Genomic DNA, 18,952 nt, shown 5'->3' with positions numbered 1-18,952 from the left:
TTTAGTGACGAAAGTCTCTATCTCTCTTGAGGAATGGCCACGTGTCTTTCATTCTGATAGCAAGAATTGTGTAATTTACTGTGTTTTCCCTGTTCCCCTAGGCAGCTCAGGAGATTAATTTAATGTTCAGTCATCGCACACTAGCTGCTTCATCCTCTACATGCCTCTGATGATCTAGTTCTATAATCTGATGACATTTGTACTGTTTTTTTTCTGGTAAAGTGCCTCAAATTCCTTATAGAAAGAGCAAAACACGAAGCAGTTCCTTTAGTTTAAGAGTTATACACAAAGAAAATTGGAAAAATATAAGGAAGCAAAAAGAAAAAAAAAAACACTGTTAACACTTTTAAACATTTCTTCCTATTTTTTCTCAACATATTTTAAACAAAATTATGAGCATATAGCATGTAAAGTATCACATCTAGCTCTCTTCATAAAATTTAAAATGCAAACATCTTGGGGCTTCCCTGGCTGTCCAGTGGTTAAGCCTCTACACTTCCACTGCAGAGGGCTCAGGTTTGATCCCTGGTTGGGGAAGTTCCACATGCTGTGAGGTGTAGCCAAAGGAAAAAAAAAAGTTAAAATTAAAAAAAAATAAAATACAAGCATCTTTTTGTGTTTTGGACACTCTTCTGATAATAAGCCTAGTAAATATCATGCCATTTGAAGGCTGGAACCATAGAGGCCTACAGGACTGGTTAATGAGAAAGCTCAAAGATCAGTTCAAAGAGCCAGAATACTGATAGATGAAGCTTTGTGGACCTTATTCCTGCAGGAAGCCAGGACAGAATTTGTATGGGTGTGAAGCGTAAGCTCAGTGCGGTCTAAAGCCAAAAGTTCAATCTGGAGTCTTGTACCCATCTTAAGCACCACAGAAAATAGGATTTTAGGCCTAGGAGAGATTTTAGAGATCACCCAATACAAAATTCCCATTTTGCAAAAGGAAAAAACAAAGCCAAAGAGGTGAATTGATTTGTGCAGGCTCTGAAGTCAGATGGCCCGGATTTGTATCTCTGCTCTCTCACTTAGTAACTCTGGATCTTAAGTAGGTCCCTTTACCCTCTCTAAGTCTCATTTTCCTCTGTGAAATTAAGATAGTAATGGTATTTAATTTACATGCTTATTCTGTGGATTAAACCAGATAATCCTTGTAGCACTGTGCCTAATACATAATAAAAACTCAATAGGGACTTCCCTGGTGGTCCAGTGATTAAGAATCTGCCTTTCAGTGCAGGGGGTGAAGGTTCGATCCCTGGTCAGGGAACTAAGATTTCCCATGCCTCAGGGCAACTAAGCCCTCTTGCCACAACTAAGAGCCAATGCAGCCAAATAAATACATGAAAAAAAATTAAAACTCAGTAAATGTTATTTATTAATAGTAGTGCAATTATTATCATTATTCAACTAGTTTGTGACAGAACTACAATGAGGACTCAATCTCCCAACTCAATCTAGAGCTCTTCTCACTACATCAGACTGACTTCTAGGGTTTGGAAACGACTGAAAGCTGCCTCAATCTTAGTAGTAGTGCCAACTCAAATCTACTTGGGGCTAAATCTTAGGATTTTAGTCTGGGGTGTACTTTATGCAAAAGCACGTAGCCTAGTGTCTGGAAATGTAGGCTCTTACGAAATGTTTATTAACTAAAAAGATTTTTAAAAAACAACGACAGGGTTGGGAGGGTGTTGCTGGCTTCTAAGAGAAGAACATGAAATCTTTCACAGAAACACATAAAGAAGGACTTAGGGAAGAGGGTTACAAAAACATGTATGTTCCATACTTGTCCGTGAAGACCAGGGACAAGCTGAGATTCTTTGAGCTTTCTCGTTGTTATTTTTGTTAACCCCTGCATCTTTCTCTATAGTTAATAGCAAAAGTCCTGTGCAAACCTTAGATAGGAGGGGTTTTTTCCAAAACTGGGTATGGTAAGAAGAAGTGAGGAAATGTTTATCTCAATTCAGATGAATAAAGCTGGTTTGGCAGCAGGCTTTGGGGGGGGGGGGGTGGCATCCAGGTAGAAGAGTTGGTGGTAGCAGTGAAAGAGGCAAGTGAGCCAAACCCTTGGACAGTCAAGAGGGAAAAAATCTATCGATTTTTTTCATATTCTTTTCCATTATGGTTTATCACAGGATATTAAATATGGTTCCCTGTGCTATGCGGTAGGTCCTTGTTGTTTATCTATCTTGTATATAGTAGCTTGCATCTGTGTTGGTCTTCTGTCCTGAAGGATGTCTCTTCTATTTTCCAGGGTTACCTTGTTAACTTTCTTTCTTGACTACTGTGTATTCCAACACAGCAACAGTAATAAAGTGCATAACTCTGACTTCTCTAGATGCATGCTTTAACGTCTCAGTGCACTTACCATTCCATTGATCCTTCAGCTCACCCTCCTAAAGCATCTGGTCAGATGGTTTATGGCCATTTTTATCTGTCCAGAGTCTCAAGGTATACCCTCATCTTAACAGTCAATAAACATTGGTGGATTGATTGCAGAATTTTTACTCTAGCTGGGGAGAGAATACGCCTTCATGAAATGAAGAGCCATATAACCGCTAGCACAAAATGAAAGAATACAAACAGTTCATAGAGGCTTGGGAGGTGTAGAGTTGTTAAGTGATCTGTCGGGTTGGGTTAGTTGGGGAAAGTTTCCAAGGCATGTAAGTTTTGAGATCTGAATTTGAAATTTAAGGTGATGGACACGAGTTGGTGGAAAGATGGACATTTTCAAACAAATGCACAAAGGGAGATAATGCAAGATATAACTCAAGCCAGGACAAGTGCCTGGCCCACCTTGCCATTTCCCTGTCTCAGCAGCTCTGTATGGTTTGCCAACATACCTATTTCAGGTAGAAGAGAGCTCCTTGTGACCTAGTGCCCAAAAGGCTCCCCCCTCTACCAAATTCACTATTTGTGCAGCCCTTACCAAGTACCCCAGGCATAGACAGGAAATGTCTACAGTCATTGTGAGCAACTGTCTCCTATCTCTCTAGTCTAGACCTCAGGTGTGAATACACTGTCTTCTGTTTACCCTTTACATGACAAATGCATGTTGGAGTAAAAGAAGGTGGAAATATGTAGAACCAAATGGTTATGTTACCATGAGCAGACTAATATCACTTTGAAGGTCCAATGTGCTGTGGCCTCTGAAAAATTCTGGGTCGTATGGCTCTACAACCTTGATGGGAGGGAGGACTAATCATCACAGTGCATGTATCAAGCCACACTGCCGATGGTGTAATGCTAGGCACTATACAGAAAAGTTACATTACAGTCCCTATCCCTAGGAACTTTCTGTCTAAGGAAAAATGGGACATGGCCAGGTGGTAAATAAATATGATACATTTATTAAAACGTTCTCAAATGTACGAGTGCAATGTGATTTGATTCCTTATCTCATTCATTCGACCAACAGTTATTGAATGTCTACTATGTGGGGTCACAGAGATACATAAAACTTGTCTCTGCCTTCAAGTTCACAGTTTAGTGGAAGAGATACCTAAAAGCAAGGAATTACAGTATGATACAGTTTATGCTGTATAACATAAGCCTGCACAAAATGCTTGGGAATGCTTCCAGAAAAGGGAGAACTAACTGTACCTGAGGGAGACTAGGAAGGCTGAATAGGAGTTTTCCAGCATAAGAGACTTGGGGAAAGGCTAATGAGAAGGAAAACATCCCAGGACGAGGAGGGAAAGGTATAAAAGGGTATGTATGATATTTCCGGGAAACAGCGCAAAACTCGGACTGATTGGAACTTAATGCGCCCAGTGAAAGAGAAAGCAGGAAAGGTAGCCTGAATCTGAAGAGCCCTGTATGCCTTGCTAAGGAGTTTGAACTTTATCACATAGGGAATAGGGAAAATCAAAGGAAGTTTTAAGCAGGGAAATGCTAAGATCATGTATAAGTGATACCTCAGTTCTCCTGCCTGCTAACTGTGTGACTGTGGGCAAGTCACTAAATCTCTGAGCATTAGTGTCCTTGTCTGTAAAATGGGTATAACAGGGATATCTACCTCAGGGATGATTTGAGGAGTAAAGGAGCTAATGTACATAAAGCAATCAGCACAGTGCCTGGCACATAATAAATGCTCCATAAATTTTAGTTGTTATTACCAGGAGTGTTTCTTAGAAAAGTTAGTTTGTTGACAGCAAAGAACATAAACAGCAGTTGGGAAAAACTTCATGGTAGGAGGTCGGCTTAAGGCGATACTGCAATTTAATCCACTGATAAATAAGAATCTTGAACTGGGATTTGGATGTGGGAGGTTAGGGAGATGAAAAGACGAAGGGTAAGTCTAGCTTAGGAGACCGGGTACATTAGGACAACCATTAACCAAATTCAGAGATAAGAGTATCCAGAGGATAGGGGTGTGGGCGCAGGAACAGATAATGAGTTCTGTTTGGAACCTGTTGAATGAGAAGTGAAGCCGCCGAGGATGGGAACCTGGAGAATATCAATATTTGAGGAGAGGCCAGAAGAGTCAGTGGAGAAAACTGATTGGTCAGCAACCGCACTATCGGTGGGAACTGCGTATGCCGAGTGGAGGGCGGTGGGGGAGACACTACGATCAGCTAACCACGCGTTTATGTTCCCCAAGCCTTCTGACCAACTCCTCAACACTAAAACAACTCTATTTCCTCGTTAGTTCTTTGCTTCTTGCTTTTCGGTTTTCTGCTTCTTGCAGAGACCTCAATTTTTTTTTCCTTTTGCCCTCTTCTGACGGAAGAGGGAACGGTCTAGCATCTCTCCACACGCTCATCTAGCGATCCTGAATCACCAGGGAGGAGGGAGGAAGAGGGGAAGGAGAAAAATGATTTTTAACGAAAAGAAAAAGTCCGAGACCACCTCTAATAATAATAATTAATGTTCCCCCTCTATATATCCCGCCACGCCGCTCTCCTGCCACCCTGATCGGGCTGACCGCGAAGTAGGACGGGAGATGTAGTCCCCATGCCGGACCAGGGTGGCACGACTAGAGAACTCGGTTTCCCAACCCGCTCTTCAGGCGCGTGCGCAGATGGCTGCCCTGGCGAGTGGTAAACAGAGACGTCAGGCGGGGGCCGCTGCTTGGAGCAAAACAAAAGGGAAACCCGGGGGGCGGGGGGTGGGGGGTTTGATAGGGGGATTGGTGCGGGAATTCGAGAGGCTGGGGCCGCAGAGACCTGGACCCGATAAAGAGGGGGGGAGGGGAAAGGCGGGGGGAGAGGGAGTCAGGGGAGGGGCAAGTGACGCGAGGGAGCGGGGCGTGGGGGAGGGCAGTGATCCGGGTGGAGGAAATTCAGGAGGAGTGTCCGGGGGGCAGCAACTTAAAAGGGGGAGGGAACTGCGGCTAAAGAGGCGTTCTGTGATGGGAGAAAGATTTGTGAGGGGATACGGAGCCTCAGGTTTAAAAGAGCAGGAAGCTGAGAGGTTAGGAGAAAAGTGCCTTCGCTAGGCGGAGGTTACAGGTGGTGTCTCAGAAAGAGCTCCGAGGCTGCAGCCTGTAGCTGAGAAGAAACGGAGAACTGTGTGCAAGGGACAGCTTAGGATCAAGCATCCAGGGGTGAGGGGAAGTTCGAGACTTTCTGAGGACTGGCAGGAATGTGCCCCCTGGCCCTCGTTGCTTCCCCCCTGAGGGGAGGCATCGCTAGGGACTGTGGCAGGCTCCTCTGAATGCTGAGCGGCGGAGGTCCAACTTCACGTATGGATCCAGTAAATGAGAATTCAGCCAGAGAGGCTGCCGCGATCGTAGACCTCGATCCCGACTTCGAACCCCAGAGCCGTCCCCGCTCCTGCACCTGGCCCCTTCCCCGACCAGAGCTCGCTCCCGAGCCGTCCGAGCCGTCCGAGGTGGAGTCAGGTCTGGGAGAGAAGGTACACCCGGAGGGGCGCTCGGACGGGCGCACCCAGCCGACCCTGTTGCCCGCCAGGCTCCCAGACTCGGCAGGGGGTCCCCAGCCCGGGATCCTGGGGGCTGTAACAGGTCCTCGGAAGGGAGGCTCCCGCCGGAATGCCTGGGGAAATCAGTCATATGCAGAACTCATCAGCCAGGCCATTGAAAGCGCCCCCGAGAAGCGACTGACACTGGCCCAGATCTATGAGTGGATGGTCCGCACGGTGCCCTACTTCAAGGACAAGGGTGACAGCAACAGCTCAGCAGGATGGAAGGTAACTATGATCCCCCTCAATACCTATCTCCTCCTGGTTCCCACCGGTCTTCTTACTTCTACTCTGCCTCCCCTTTGATACCCCTACCCCAGAGATCCACCTTCCGCGGTCAATTAGACAAGCCATTTACTTAGGACATAGTATATGCTTCTAGGTGCTTGATGCTGAAGGATCACAATGAATAAGACATTGTCCTTGCCCTGGAGAAAACTGAATTCTCTGCTCACTGCTCAACACTCCCAGCACTTTGGCTTGGGCTGCCCAAAACACTTATCCCCACAGAGAAGTCTTTATCCTATGTGCAGCGGGAACTGTGTGGATTCCCTGCAGGAACCTAGCCTTCCCTCCTCCCCCACCTCCCACCCCAACACCTTTTCTCCCATTCCTGTGGGATTACTTGGATTCCCTGCTTGCCTCCCAGTACCTCAGGGTAGAAGTACTGTTCTAGGATTCTGCTACCCAAGAAGATGGAATGAAGTGGCAAAAGGTAAAGAGTGATACCCCCGTGGGAAGGAAGTGGATCTGATGCACTAAGAGGAAAAAAAAAAAAAGGAGGGGCTGCCTCAGTTTATCCTATATAATGCCGAGAAACTCTCCCTAGTCAGGGGCTATCCAAGTTGTGGGGGGAAGTTTTCATTTGCTGTTGAGGAATATTCATGGAGAAAAATAGGGCTCTGACTTTAAAACACAAGGTTGGGGGTTCCCTTGGCTTCCCATGAGGCAATTGCGAGGAGGGATTGCACTAGATGCTCCGAAAGCTTGTCCTGAGAAATATGGGACTCACAAAGTTAGGGAGCTTCAACTCCTACTGACGCCTTGTACTCCAGTAGGTGGTGAGACCAGCGTGCAAGGAAATACGGAAGGTTGCGTGAGCAGAGGGTCTTCTTCTAGGTATAAGAGATCGAGGGACTGAGTCTGCAGTATCCCTTGGGGTTGGGCAGAAAAGAAAGCAAGACAGCTGACTGAGACCCTTGGCACTATTTCTGGGTAGACTGCCATGCCACAGTCGCAGCTCATAAAGAGCTCCCCTCCTTGGACCCAGCCTGCACAGCTGTTTTTTCTTTTCCCTTAGGTTCATTTTCCAGGGTAGAAGAAATAATCATGAGTTGTTAGTTATGCTGTGGGAGTGTAGTCTCTCCTTAGAATTTACACTTATATTGGGTTTTCTTCGTTTACAAAGTAGTTAAAAATTTTAATCTTCACAGCAGTTCTGAGATTCCACATGTTACGTATTAGGAAACTAAGGTATAGAATGGTTGGGAAACTTGCCAAAATCGATAGAATGAGGACTTGAACTCAGGTCTAACTATAAATTATATGCTCTATCTGCTAATCCACGCTGACATGGAATGATGGCAAAGCCAAATCAGGCTCAGTCTGGAGCCTGCAAGGCTCTCCCCCCTCACTCTCTACCCCCAAGCCTGAGCTGGCTTCCCTGGTGATATGCCAAGGTTACCACCACCCCACCAGGGGGCGGCACTCACTTAGAACAAGAAGGCTTAATTTAGGTGGCTTGGGGAGCAACCAGCAGATGCCCTCCTTCCAAGAGGTAAAAACGGTAGGCTTCTAGGGAGCCAACCTCTCCAAGTAGGAGGCTGTAGGAGGTAGTAGTTCCAAGGGCTAAAGAAGAGGGGATGAGCAAATGGCACTCATGGGTACTGAGTATAGGGAAGGGAATGAGCCTTCTCAGTAGACCCAGAGTTAGAAGTTGGAAAAGAAGGGGGGAGTGGGGAGGGGGTAGAAATCATAGTGCCAGAAGTAACTGTGGCTCTTAGTTACTAAAAGCTCAGGCTGAATGGACAAGTGTGATTTCCCTGAAGGAACCCAAAACAGTGCGGCCAGAGTAGTTAGAGTGCTGTTACTGCAGGGTCCCAGGGAGACAAGGAGTTCTTCGCTAGAGAGCCCTGGAGCAAGAGGCCACTTAAGAATATTTTCCCAGGCAAAGGCTCTCCTTATCTAGAGCATCTGGCTGAAACACATGAAGTGATTTCTGACTGTCCATAGCCTCAGCCTCTGAGTTGCTCCAAGGCCTCTGGGCTCTTCCCAAGTTTCTAAACACTAAAGAGCTTCATGTGGGAGGTCAAATGCCCCTAAGTTTAGAGTTCCTATGCAGAAATTCCTGACGAGAAGTGGGGAAAAGGAGGTAAGAAAGAGAAGGGAGGTTCCTGGGGGGTGGGGGTGGGGAGGGGGTGGTGGTGCCGAGGTGGGGGATGGGGTGGGGGAGGCCCTGCGGATACAAAGGGATGGTGCAACTAGCCTGGAGCAGCCAATAGAAATAAGCTGCTCTAGGGGTTCAAGAAGCTGCCAATCTCAGCTTCCTGGGCCCCTGGGGAAAAAACTTATCTCTAGCAGAATATCAGCAGCGAGGGAGGAAGGAAAAACAGAGCTTCTAGTACCCAAGGCACTCAAGAGCTGACGGAGCTTCAAGGGGAGATTCACCATTCTTCACCCAAGGGCCACCTGTCAATCAGGCAACAAATATTGATTACGTACTGGGAGCTTGGCACTCTGAGGGGGCCACTGCAGGAGGGCTGCCTACCTGGACAACATGTCCTGGCATTTACAATTGATAATACAAATTACTTGAAACTATAAACAACATAATATAGATTTGGGGAAATTTTGTGTGGAACAGATGAAAAATACTGAACAAGAAATCTGGCTGCAGAAGTCAAGCAACCACTTTAGGAAAGCGAGAGGACTGAAGATTGATCTTGACAAGCTAGTAGAATTGAGAGAGGGGAGCTCCTTCTCCGGACAAGGAGGGAGGGAGGGAGGGGCCTGGTGTATTTGAGGCACAGGGAGAACCCTGGCCTGAATGTAGTTGAAGGTGTGTGTCAAGGAATCTGGGGGGGGCGGTGGGGGAGGGAATTAAAAAAAAAAAAAAAGGAATCAGCAAATCCTGTAGAGTGCCAGGGCCCAAATGCCCTGTGTGGAGTGGAGCACTAGCCAGGCTGAGGTTCCAGCCCCTCAGCCTGTTCGGAAGACTGACTCAGGACAGGGTGGGTCTGTCCTGGGCTGCTGCTGTGCCACTGTCCTGTAAACTCCACCCAAGCTTGCACTCAAGGAAAGGGGTGGAGCTGTGGAATGCTCTTTCCCACTGGAGCCTAGTTCTTGATGAACTAGGAGTGCGTCTTTCCAATGCTTACAAGCCCCAGGCAGCCCCCAGAGACTTGGGTCAGGTAGAGGGCTGTGAGCTTTTCAGGGGGAAGGGGGTGCAGCGCCCCGTGAATAGGTCTTGGCTCTGGTTGTCTCCCTGCCCTCTGTGCAGAGAGGTCTGGCCAAGAAGCTTGTCTTCAGGTGGGAATTGTGTGTGGTCTCCTCAACTGCCACTACCTCCCACCCCTACTGTTGCCTGTTTTCTCCTCGAATTTGACTAGCTTTGCATCTCCAGGATCGCCCCCCACCCCCAGCTGCGCCCCAGTGTCCTTTTTGACTGGACTGCTGACCACTGACCTCCCTTTCTTGTTGCCTCTGCCCCCTCCAGAATTCGATCCGCCACAACCTATCCCTGCATAGCAAGTTCATCAAGGTTCACAACGAGGCTACTGGCAAGAGCTCCTGGTGGATGCTGAATCCGGAGGGAGGCAAGAGCGGCAAGGCACCCCGCCGCCGGGCAGCCTCCATGGATAGCAGCAGCAGGCTGCTCCGGGGCCGCAGCAAAACCCCCAAGAAGAAACCAGCTGTGCTGCCAGCTCCACGTGAAGGTGCCACTCCAAGGAGCCCTGCTGGCCACTTTGCCAAGTGGTCAGGCAGCCCTTGCTCTCGAAACCGAGAGGAAGCCGATGCATGGAGCACCTTCCGTCCACGAAGCAGTTCGAATGCCAGCACTGTCAGCACCCGGCCCTCCCCCAGGGAGCCGGAGCCTGAGGTGCTGGCGGAAGAGGAAATGCCAGCCTCAGCCAGTGGCTATGCAGGGGGTGTCCCTCCCACCCTGAAAGAAGATCTGGAGCTGTTAGATGGGCTCAATCTCACATCTCCCCACTCGCTGCTGTCTCGGAGCAGCCTCTCTGGCTTCTCTTTGCAGCATCCTGGGGTTCCGGGCCCCTTACACACCTACAGCACCTCTCTCTTCAGCCCAGCAGAGGGGCCCCTGTCAGCAGGAGAAGGGTGCTTCTCAAGCTCCCAGTCTTTGGAGGCTCTGCTCACCTCTGATACGCCACCACCTCCTGCCGATGTCCTCATGACCCAGGTAGATCCCATTCTGTCCCAGGCTCCAACACTTCTGCTGCTGGGGGGGATACCTTCCTCCAGTAAGCTAGGCACGGGGGGTGGCCTGTGTCCTAAACCCCTAGAGGCTGCAGGCCCCAGCGGTCTGGTTCCCACCCTCCCGATGATAGCACCAGCACCACCTCCAGTCATGGCGGGGGCTCCAGTCCCCAAGCCCCTGGGGGGTCCTGTGCTCACACCTCCTACTGAAGCTCCAAGCCAAGACCGAATGCCTCAGGATCTTGATCTCGACATATACATGGAGAACCTGGAGTGTGACATGGATAACATCATCAATGACCTCATGGATGGGGACGAAGGACTGGACTTCAATTTTGAGCCAGGTATGGCCCATCTGAGTCATGGCAGCATCTCACAACCTATTCTTGCTCCTAGGTGTCCAGCTAGTCCTGTTATCTAGCAAGGGGGAGACTGAGAACAAGGGGTAGCTGGAGGTCCCAGGGAATTAGAGGGAGGACGTCCCATTAGAGTGGCATAGTTTCCAGATGGGACCTCCAAGGCCCCTCAGCAGCGCTCACTGCTACAAGGAAGCACAGGAGAGGTGGGGGAGGGGCTGTTTCTGTTTTCCTTAATGTGGTTCTTGCTGATAGAAAGTTGTCATGCCCCCAGATGAGCCTCTGACCTTGTCCTCCGTTTTTTCTTCCCACAGATCCCTGAGCCGTGGCCGGCAGCTTCATTCCCTACTTCAGAGACAGAACCAGGCGTGCCCATATCCACTCTTTACCCTTGACCCCTCCCAGGGAGTTTGGGACCCTGCTTTAGAGCTAGAGTAGGGTCTGCTAACCTGGGTACTGAGAAAATTATAAAGATATAGCTGGGGGGTGGGGAGGGAGAGGGGAGGGGAAGGGGAGAGGGTTTATTCTCACTGTGCCAATTAGGGAGCCATCCTCAGCTCCCCGCCCCCACGCATTCCCACCCCATAGATTTTGTAGCATGGGCGGGCAATACTGTTGGAAATGTGAAGTCACCAGTGGCCTTACCCCTGCCTTTGGGAGCAGGATTTTTTGTAGAGTCTTATCTGAGCTGGTCCAGGCTGGATTGAGCTTGAGATTTTTATTCAGTGGCCCCTTGGGCCAGTGGTGTGGGATTGGGGGTGTAACAGGGATCTGGAAGGGCCAAGGTATGAAGCCTGGAGCGGCTGTGGCTCACCAAGCCAAATCACCCTTGGAAGACTACAGATAACAGAAAGGCTTTTTGTAAACCTTTAAAGAAATATAACAGTGGCAAGGTGTTAGTGATGGGGAGAATGCTTTTTTCTTTTCGGAAGGCTTTGCCATAGTCACCTGATGCAAACACTACAGATATTATTTCTGGAAACACGGGGGAGACAGGGGAGAGAACCCTAGGCCTGCAGAGAGCAGGGGGCAAGGGGAAGAGCTCCCATGAGGACCAGGTCTAGAACATGGTCTGCGCTGAACTAGCTTGGAGTTTCCCTGAGGAAAAGCTAAGCCAGGTGCCTTCATCCTGTCACCTTGTGCCTGGGAGTATGTGGTGTTGGGGTGCAGCCACACTCTCTCATGACCCCCTGTGGGTTAGTGCTATGGTGGGACAGTGCAGTTGAGGGCCTGGAATGAGTCTGTGGCCTGGGAAGGGGATGGGAGGGGGGAGAAGAAGAGGGAAGGATTTAGGGTGGTAAAGTTAGGCACAGAGACCTCCCTGTTCCAGGCCCCAGACAGCTGTCCCTGCCCTTCTTCCCCTTGCCTGACTGCAGGGGTTATGGGGAAGTGTGTGTGGTGGCAGGCAGGGGGAGGGGCGGAACAGGGAAGGGGGAGCTGGGGAGCTTGGCTGAGGGTCTGGGAAATGAGCAGGGATGGAGGAGAATGTAGATCAGGTTTACTAGCACCTGCTAGGGAAGGCCATCTGGGGCTCATTCTCCACCCTAGCCCCCAAAGCAGTCCCTCCCCCAGTCCTCTTTGCATTGTCCCCTCCCCCGCCCCTGCTGTGGGTTCCCATCATTTCCTGTGTCAGCGCCTGGCCTATCCAGATTGTTTCGTGTGCTAGATTGGAGTGGGGAAGTGTGTCAAATCAATAAATGAATTAATTCAATAAATGCCTATAACCAGCTCTGGTTTCTGCTGCCTCTCTGTTCCCCTGCGGATAAGGAAGGAGCAGGGATAGGGACTGCCCAGAGGCAGACTGGTTGGGGGCAGGGGAATTTCAGCCGGGGACTTGGTGGAGTACGGTGGGGGAGGGAAGATGCCCAGCCCATCACCTAACCCCAGCAGGAGTAGGCGGGCTGTGATAGGCCTCCCAAGGGGAGGTTGTCTGGTTGGAAAAGACCCCACCCCCTACTCTGTCCCTCAAAGGCTTATTGTACTACACTTCGCTGCCTTTCCTCACCCCCCACCCATGTGCTTGCCCCTGCCCTCTCCTGCTCCTATGGATCCTGAGAGTCTCCACAATGCCCGGGGCAGATTTAAGCCTTGGTGTCGATATTAGGAGAAGTCTTTCTTGAAAAAAGGAACCTCACATTAAAATGCCAGTGATTTCATTGCAGCTCTCACTTGGTCACTTTATTTTATTAGCGATGTTTATCCTTCCTACTGACAAAGTCCGCTTTGGTCTTCAAGACGGGAGCCCTGCGAGTGGTCCCCTCATCATCTGATCGCCCTGCTGATTTGGACTGGAAAAGGAAAGGGTCAGTAAGCAAAAAGGCCCCTGCAGAGAAGTTTTCTACAAACTAGGGCCAAAGGGAGAACCAAAGAGGTGAGAGGCAGGTCTTGGGCATGAATGTTGGATTTGGGAAGGAAATTCACCCCAGAGAGCCGGGGCAGAGGAGCCTTCAGTAGACAGGTGGGGAAAGGAGGCTGCTGGGACAGACCATGTTTGGTAAGGCTTACTGTGAGGTTCACAGAGGAATCAATTGGAATGACTTTCTTGGCTTCTTGGATTCTAAGCATTTTCACTCGACTCCTCTCCAGGAGGTCACATTGTGTACGCAAGGCATCTAGGAACCAGAGAAAGTCACCCCCCCACCCCCACACACACCTCTGAGTACTAGAGACCTTCCCTACCCATCCCGGCCCTTCCATCGTTCACAGGATCACTTGGAGTAACCGGGCCTAAAGCTAGGCTGAGAAGAAACCCGAAGGTGCCTAAGCTTTACTCTTTTCAGTGGGAATCGGGACACCAAGATTCCAAAAGCAGAAGGTGACGGGAAAGATGGGAATGAGGTGGTGGGGATAGGGAGATGTACTGAGAAGATGGCTGAGAAATGGCGAGGAGGGGTGAGTGAGACACACACACTCCACCTGGTTTGAGCCAAGCACCACTCCTGAAGTGGACCTAGACTCTAGACCCCTTTACCTAGGATCCTGTGATCCTACCTGACAGACTACACCAGCCCCAGCCCATATTCTCGATCACCCAGCTGAGTCCAGTACCCTCCACGTTCCTCCTTCCTCCATCCTGCTGCTCACCAATAAGCTCGGGTTCTGGGTTCTTCAGGAGGGGAACAAATGCTTTGTAGGCACTCTCAACTCTAGTTCCTGTGAATACAGTAGTGCAATACACCCAGCCCCATTACCCAGCCTCTCCCTTCCAAAGCCCCAAATTTCAGGACCCTAATACTCAATATTACCTTGGGCTGGTGTAACTTATTTCCTCCCCTCGGGTCCATCCCTCAGCCAGGTCGGGGTGGGGGTTGGGGGCACAGAATGTGCTAACTTAACCACTGTCACAGAAGCAATGCTCTTAGGCTTGACTAGAGACAGTCAATTTGGATCTGGTCCAAGGGGCCCTATTTGAAGGATCAGATTCATGGTCCAGCTTTGGGGCCTTGCTCTATCTCTGGGGAATGCTCCCAAGTCTCTACCTGGCGCCCCACGCTCCACCTTACAAACGTAGTAGGTGTTTCGAGCTGTAAGGAATTTGTTGGCATAGTCTCCAGGAGTCTTCATCAGAAAAAACAACTTCATTGTCCCCGCTTCATCGCATAAATCGATGGTTTCTGGAGGGAGGCCACAGGGTAATCAAGGCAGCTAAGGAAGGGGAGCAGGAGCGAAAGGGGCCAGTGATCCTATCCAGAACGGGCTGAGGAAGCTGCGGGGATTCAAGGAGTTCTCTTCTTGCCAGCAGGAGAACTCGGGGGCTCGAAGTAGTAGGCTTGATGACCCTACTACTTCAGACCCTTGGCCGTGAGTCCCCTCCCCACACTCCTCACCTGTTTTAGGCAACCCCACTTGACGGCGGACATAATGCAGCAGCAGAAGGACAGAACAGTTAGCATTGGCCAGAAACTGCTGATTATCTGAGAAGAGACAGGATGGGCCATGTGGCCCTTCCCCAGTTATACCATCCCTGTGCCCTCCACTGCCCCTCCAACACCCTCACCCCTACACATAGACTCCAGCTCTGTGATACCCCTCACCTCCATGTTTGATAAAGATGAACATGTTCTCAAGATCTTCTCACTCTTCAAAGAGAGTCTTGATACGTCATGGCAGAAGGAAGGTGTCCTAGAGGCCTTGGGGGGCCAAGTGGGCCCATAAGATCAGGGGGCTGGAGAGGCAGGTGGATTACATTGACTGAGGAGGCCCAGACTGGGCAGACAGGAGAGAGCTATGGGCAGTTGTGGATAACCAACATCCCTAGGGGTGGGGCCTGAGGCTGCAGCTGAGGGATTATGAGGTCAGAAGTGCTATGTGTGGCAGAAGATGGAGGAAGGCTAAGGGGGGAAGAACCTGGGTGGGGTCTATAAAAATGTGTTGAAAATGGGGGCAATGACAATAACCAAAGAAAATCAGGGCAGCATGGTAAATCTTACTCTAAAATGGGCCCCGGAAGGAGTGTAGAACACCTAGAGTGAGGTCTGTTTCTGGAGCAGCACTCTTTCCTAGGGAATTTGTAGAGCATCGCTACTGTGGCGGGAGCCCATGGCTCCTGTTTTGTGCCCTCAATACTGTGCCTCCCACCCTGATTGGATCCCACGTTTCCCTTGTTCCCCACCCCAACAATAGACATCCTTGATGATTATCAACAGAAATTTTATTTCTCATTAGTTTCTGGAACAATTGAAGGGTAGATGGAAAGGGGAGGGAGGGATGGCAGAAGCAATACTGTGAGAAGGAAGGGCTGGACTGGGGGAGATGAGAAACATGGACGGGGCCAAGGGGCAATTCTCAAGTAGGAGATATTGAATGAGGGGGCAGTGATGGGGGAACAAAATTCAAAATCAGCCACAGGCGGCGAGGTGAGCATTGGACCCAAGTTGGTTGGACAAGGGCAAGTTAGCACAGTTTAGGGCTCCGGGACCCTGGGTTCTTGTCAGGGCCTCAGGGCTCAGGTTTCAGGGTGTAACATGGAGGAGCCCAGTAGGGGCTGTGCTGGCTGCAGGGGGAGCCCCCAGGCCCTTCCCCTCCTTTGGGGGGAATCTCACTGACGTGGCAGAGCCGTTCACTGTAGTCTGGCTGCAGACTCTCGGCCAGTCCCTTAGATACACCACTCCAGGCCTAAAGACAAATATCTCCAGGTCAGGGGTCTGTGCCAAGGGAACTCTCCTGATCTGCAACCACTGTGATTACAGAAGGGACACGCACACTCCTGGCCCCCCAATACCACTGTTTCCATCTGCCTCAACCAATCTAGGATCAGTTCTTCTGGGTGTCTCTCTGTGTCGAGCCCATCCCCCAAATGGTCAGCCACATCCTGACTGTTAGTGCAGGCCCCTCTCCCCTCCCCTCCTTCCCCCATGCTCTCTCTAGCTGGCAGGCAGTTGGTGGCAGTTGACACACTGAAGTCTGCGTATGACAGTGTTCTCACCGAGAAGTTTCCATGGTATTCAGTAACCAGATCCTCTAGGTTCTTGAGGGTAGGAATTCGGGGCATTGTCCTGAGCAGGGAGAAAGAAGGAGTAGGAGCACATCAGTCGCACTCTTTTATTGTCCTTCTCCCCCTTCTCCCACATGGAATGAAATGATTCTGTGTTGCCTGTGCCTGCATCTTCCTTTCATCCTCATGCCCTCTTGGGTGATCCTCTTGGGTGATTCCTTACTGTCCGCCCTCTACTTCTGGAGACCCTATGATAACCCTCCTCTACTATTCCCAGCACCACCACCCCCACCTCATTTTCCTGGGATTCAGAATTCTCACCGTTCCAGCCAGCAGTACACACAGATGAGGCTCACAATCAATCCCATGGAGCCAAGAGGGATCAGCACAGCTTCCAATGCAAACAACGAAGGATTTTCTGGATTCTCAAGATTCTCTGTTGGAAAGAGGAAAGGAAAAGAGACCTAACATTTGTAGTACCCCTACTACGTGCCAACATTTAGAGTGCCAACTTGGTGCCAGACACTGTGCTAAACACTATCTGTGTGTGTATTCAATCCTCACAACTCCTGAGGGGCCAGGGAGCAATTATTATGTCCATTTTACAAACAAAGGAACAGAATCAAAAAGGTCAGTGATGTGCCCAAGGTCAAAGAGGTAGGAAGTGGCAGAGGCAGGTTTAAACCTTAGATTTGCCTGGTTCCAAAAGCCATCTTTACCATGCAGGCTTTCTGGGAATGCTGCAGGGAAATCTTACACATTCTGTATCCCCTTTGAATACCCCCTCAGCCTCCTTCTCAATCCACTCCCCCTGCTCTAACAACACACTGATCCAACACTACACAGAAAAATCCTGCTTCCTGGGAGTTGGAGTTGAACAGTGAGGGGAGATGGGCCACCAAGTTTGGGGTCTTAGTGGTAGGGAGGCAGGGCAAAAGACAATGGTGCTAGAAAGGTTGGGGTACTCGGCTCATGGGTCAGGGTGATGTGTTAGGTCCATTTTACCTTTTGAAGTATTGCTGCCCCAGTGAATTGGGTAGCTCCAGTCACTCCAATGCTGAGCACTTCCACAAAGTGGGTTATAACGGCTCCGAACACGGAATGTGTAGAGTTTCTGTGCATCCACGCTAGGCAGAGAGAAGCTATGTCTGTGGTCCACGGATTGTTCCTTGAGGAGAAAGAGAGTGAGGGAAAGATGGGTGTTTATAGAAGAAGGCAGAATGAAAACTGCTGCCCCCACTCCTCTCACATCATCTTCTGGTTCTTCTCAGTTTCTCCCTCCTCTCTTGACTATTCAAGTCACACTGCTACCTTCACTGACCAGAACTGAATGCTTTTGTTTACTTGCCTTTCTGGTATTGGGAAGTGTATGGGTAGGGAAACCTTAAGGAAAAATCAAAGATCAGGAGAGAAAGGAGTCAGAGGAGGAGGGTGGAAGGTGGGCAGGGGAACTGAGAGACAGAGAGCAGGAGCTGGGGAGCAGCATTCCTGTTGGCTGATTGAATCCTTTATCCCTACTTGCTCGGCCTGGGCTGCTATCCACACTCACTCACCGTCCAGCTTCGGTCCCGGTCACTCCGGTACTGCACCAGGTGCTCCAGACAGTGGTCCAAGTATCTGTTGCTCCAGCTCAGTTCTACCTGGAATTCACTCAGGTTGCGAAGCGTCAGGTTCTCCGGAGCCCAAGGGATCACTGGAGATATGTGTGCATGTGTGGTCATTCCCCTGGCCTAGATAAGTCAGGATCCTGAAGGTAGTGCCCCTGAGCTCTCCTCACTTCCCCATTCTGTCCCTCACCTCCTCTTTTCTGCCACATACACTTATGGTGAAAGAACACCACTTTAAATACTCCAGTACCCCACAATATCCTTCGACCTTCCTTTCCAACTTACCCAGATCCTGCAGTTTTAGCATCTGTTTGGGCTGCTTCCTGTGTTCCCGTGGGTCCTGGAGCTGGACAACAAATGTCTCGTAGAGACGGATCTCCTTTTTTCCAAACCAACAGCCAGAAGTGATTCCTTCAGAGAATAGATAGTGGCCACACTCCTGGAGTTTATCGGCACCATTCCTGTACCTAGAGAAGGTTTTCAAGGGAGAATAACAATGAGGTAAATAAACTTGGGTACTCCAGATTTCCACAGCCCAGCCTCGGCTCCTCTAAACTGATTTATGACTTACCCCACGAGAAAATAGTGGAGAGCTTAGGGTGCTGGCTACTCTCTTTCTTGGTCCCCACACAGTCTTTTCACATCTAGTCTTTCACATCACCTCCTCCTCCTCCCCACCCCCGTCCCGGCTACCCGTCTCATACCCATAATGCAGAGTCAGGTTGTTGGGCTGGGGCTCAGAGCTGCTGTTCCAAGTGCAATTCATATACTCCACATTGAACACAAAACATTGAACCTTTGGGAGTGGCAGAGTGGAAACATCGAGGGTCCCAGCGGGTTTCGAAGTCAGGAAGAAGTCTAGGTTGGAGAGAAAATGAAGTGGGGGAGGGGAAGAGAATACAAGATGGTCAGACGCAGAAGCAGAGTGAGGCAAGGAACCCTTCCCTTACCCTCCCTACAGTACTTTTAAATTCTGCCCGCATCCTTCTAATGCCGGGTGGCAGGTTTCAGGATTCTGTGCGACCCCTTCTCACAGCTTCCCTTCTCACCAACCTCCTCCAGTCCCAGGTTTCCCACCAATGTCTTCATTCCCACTGGGCGTGAGGAACTTTGGGTTCAGCCCCACCCCCAGCAGAGGTAGCTGGAGAAATAAGAGGGATCTGAGTGGCAACGGTGGCTTCAACATGGCGCTTACTCTT

At 50.0% G+C, this 18,952-nt stretch overlaps 3 protein-coding genes across 4 annotated transcripts; 1 reads left to right on the top strand and 2 right to left on the bottom strand.

Moving 5' to 3' along the window:
- The first annotated feature begins 5,277 nt into the window (after positions 1–5,277).
- FOXO4 (forkhead box O4) lies at positions 5,278–12,435 on the top strand. 2 transcript variants are annotated; one of them, XM_052662882.1, is made up of 4 exons: positions 5,278–6,147; positions 9,635–10,339; positions 10,488–10,700; positions 11,027–12,435. In XM_052662882.1, exons 1-4 carry the CDS (start codon positions 5,653–5,655, stop codon positions 11,105–11,107), a joined length of 1,494 nt encoding a protein of 497 aa, XP_052518842.1. In that variant the 5' UTR covers positions 5,278–5,652; the 3' UTR covers positions 11,108–12,435. The 2 variants fall into 2 exon arrangements, with proteins under 2 accessions (XP_052518842.1, XP_052518841.1); XM_052662881.1 differs by having other exon boundaries at positions 9,635–10,700.
- A 463-nt stretch (positions 12,436–12,898) lies between these two features.
- Positions 12,899–14,771, bottom strand: CXHXorf65 (chromosome X CXorf65 homolog). Its single transcript, XM_052663877.1, has 6 exons — positions 14,747–14,771; positions 14,540–14,626; positions 14,192–14,326; positions 13,797–13,865; positions 13,218–13,324; positions 12,899–13,000 (listed from the first exon to the last, which is right to left on the bottom strand). The coding sequence occupies exons 1-6, from the start codon at positions 14,769–14,771 to the stop codon at positions 12,899–12,901; spliced, it is 525 nt and encodes a 174-aa protein (XP_052519837.1).
- Positions 14,772–15,384: 613 nt separating this feature from the next.
- Positions 15,385–18,952, bottom strand: IL2RG (interleukin 2 receptor subunit gamma). The gene is made up of 8 exons (XM_052663550.1): positions 18,807–18,952; positions 18,458–18,611; positions 18,039–18,220; positions 17,700–17,839; positions 17,152–17,314; positions 16,468–16,582; positions 16,138–16,207; positions 15,385–15,827 (listed from the first exon to the last, which is right to left on the bottom strand). The coding sequence occupies exons 1-8, from the start codon at positions 18,937–18,939 to the stop codon at positions 15,651–15,653; spliced, it is 1,134 nt and encodes a 377-aa protein (XP_052519510.1). The 5' UTR covers positions 18,940–18,952; the 3' UTR covers positions 15,385–15,650.

The sequence above is a fragment of the Budorcas taxicolor genome, chromosome X (genome assembly GCF_023091745.1).
Source record: "Budorcas taxicolor isolate Tak-1 chromosome X, Takin1.1, whole genome shotgun sequence".
Classification (NCBI taxonomy): domain Eukaryota; kingdom Metazoa; phylum Chordata; class Mammalia; order Artiodactyla; family Bovidae; genus Budorcas; species Budorcas taxicolor.
Note: the sequence above shows the minus strand (reverse complement) of the source record. Positions and strands in the feature narration are given on the sequence as shown.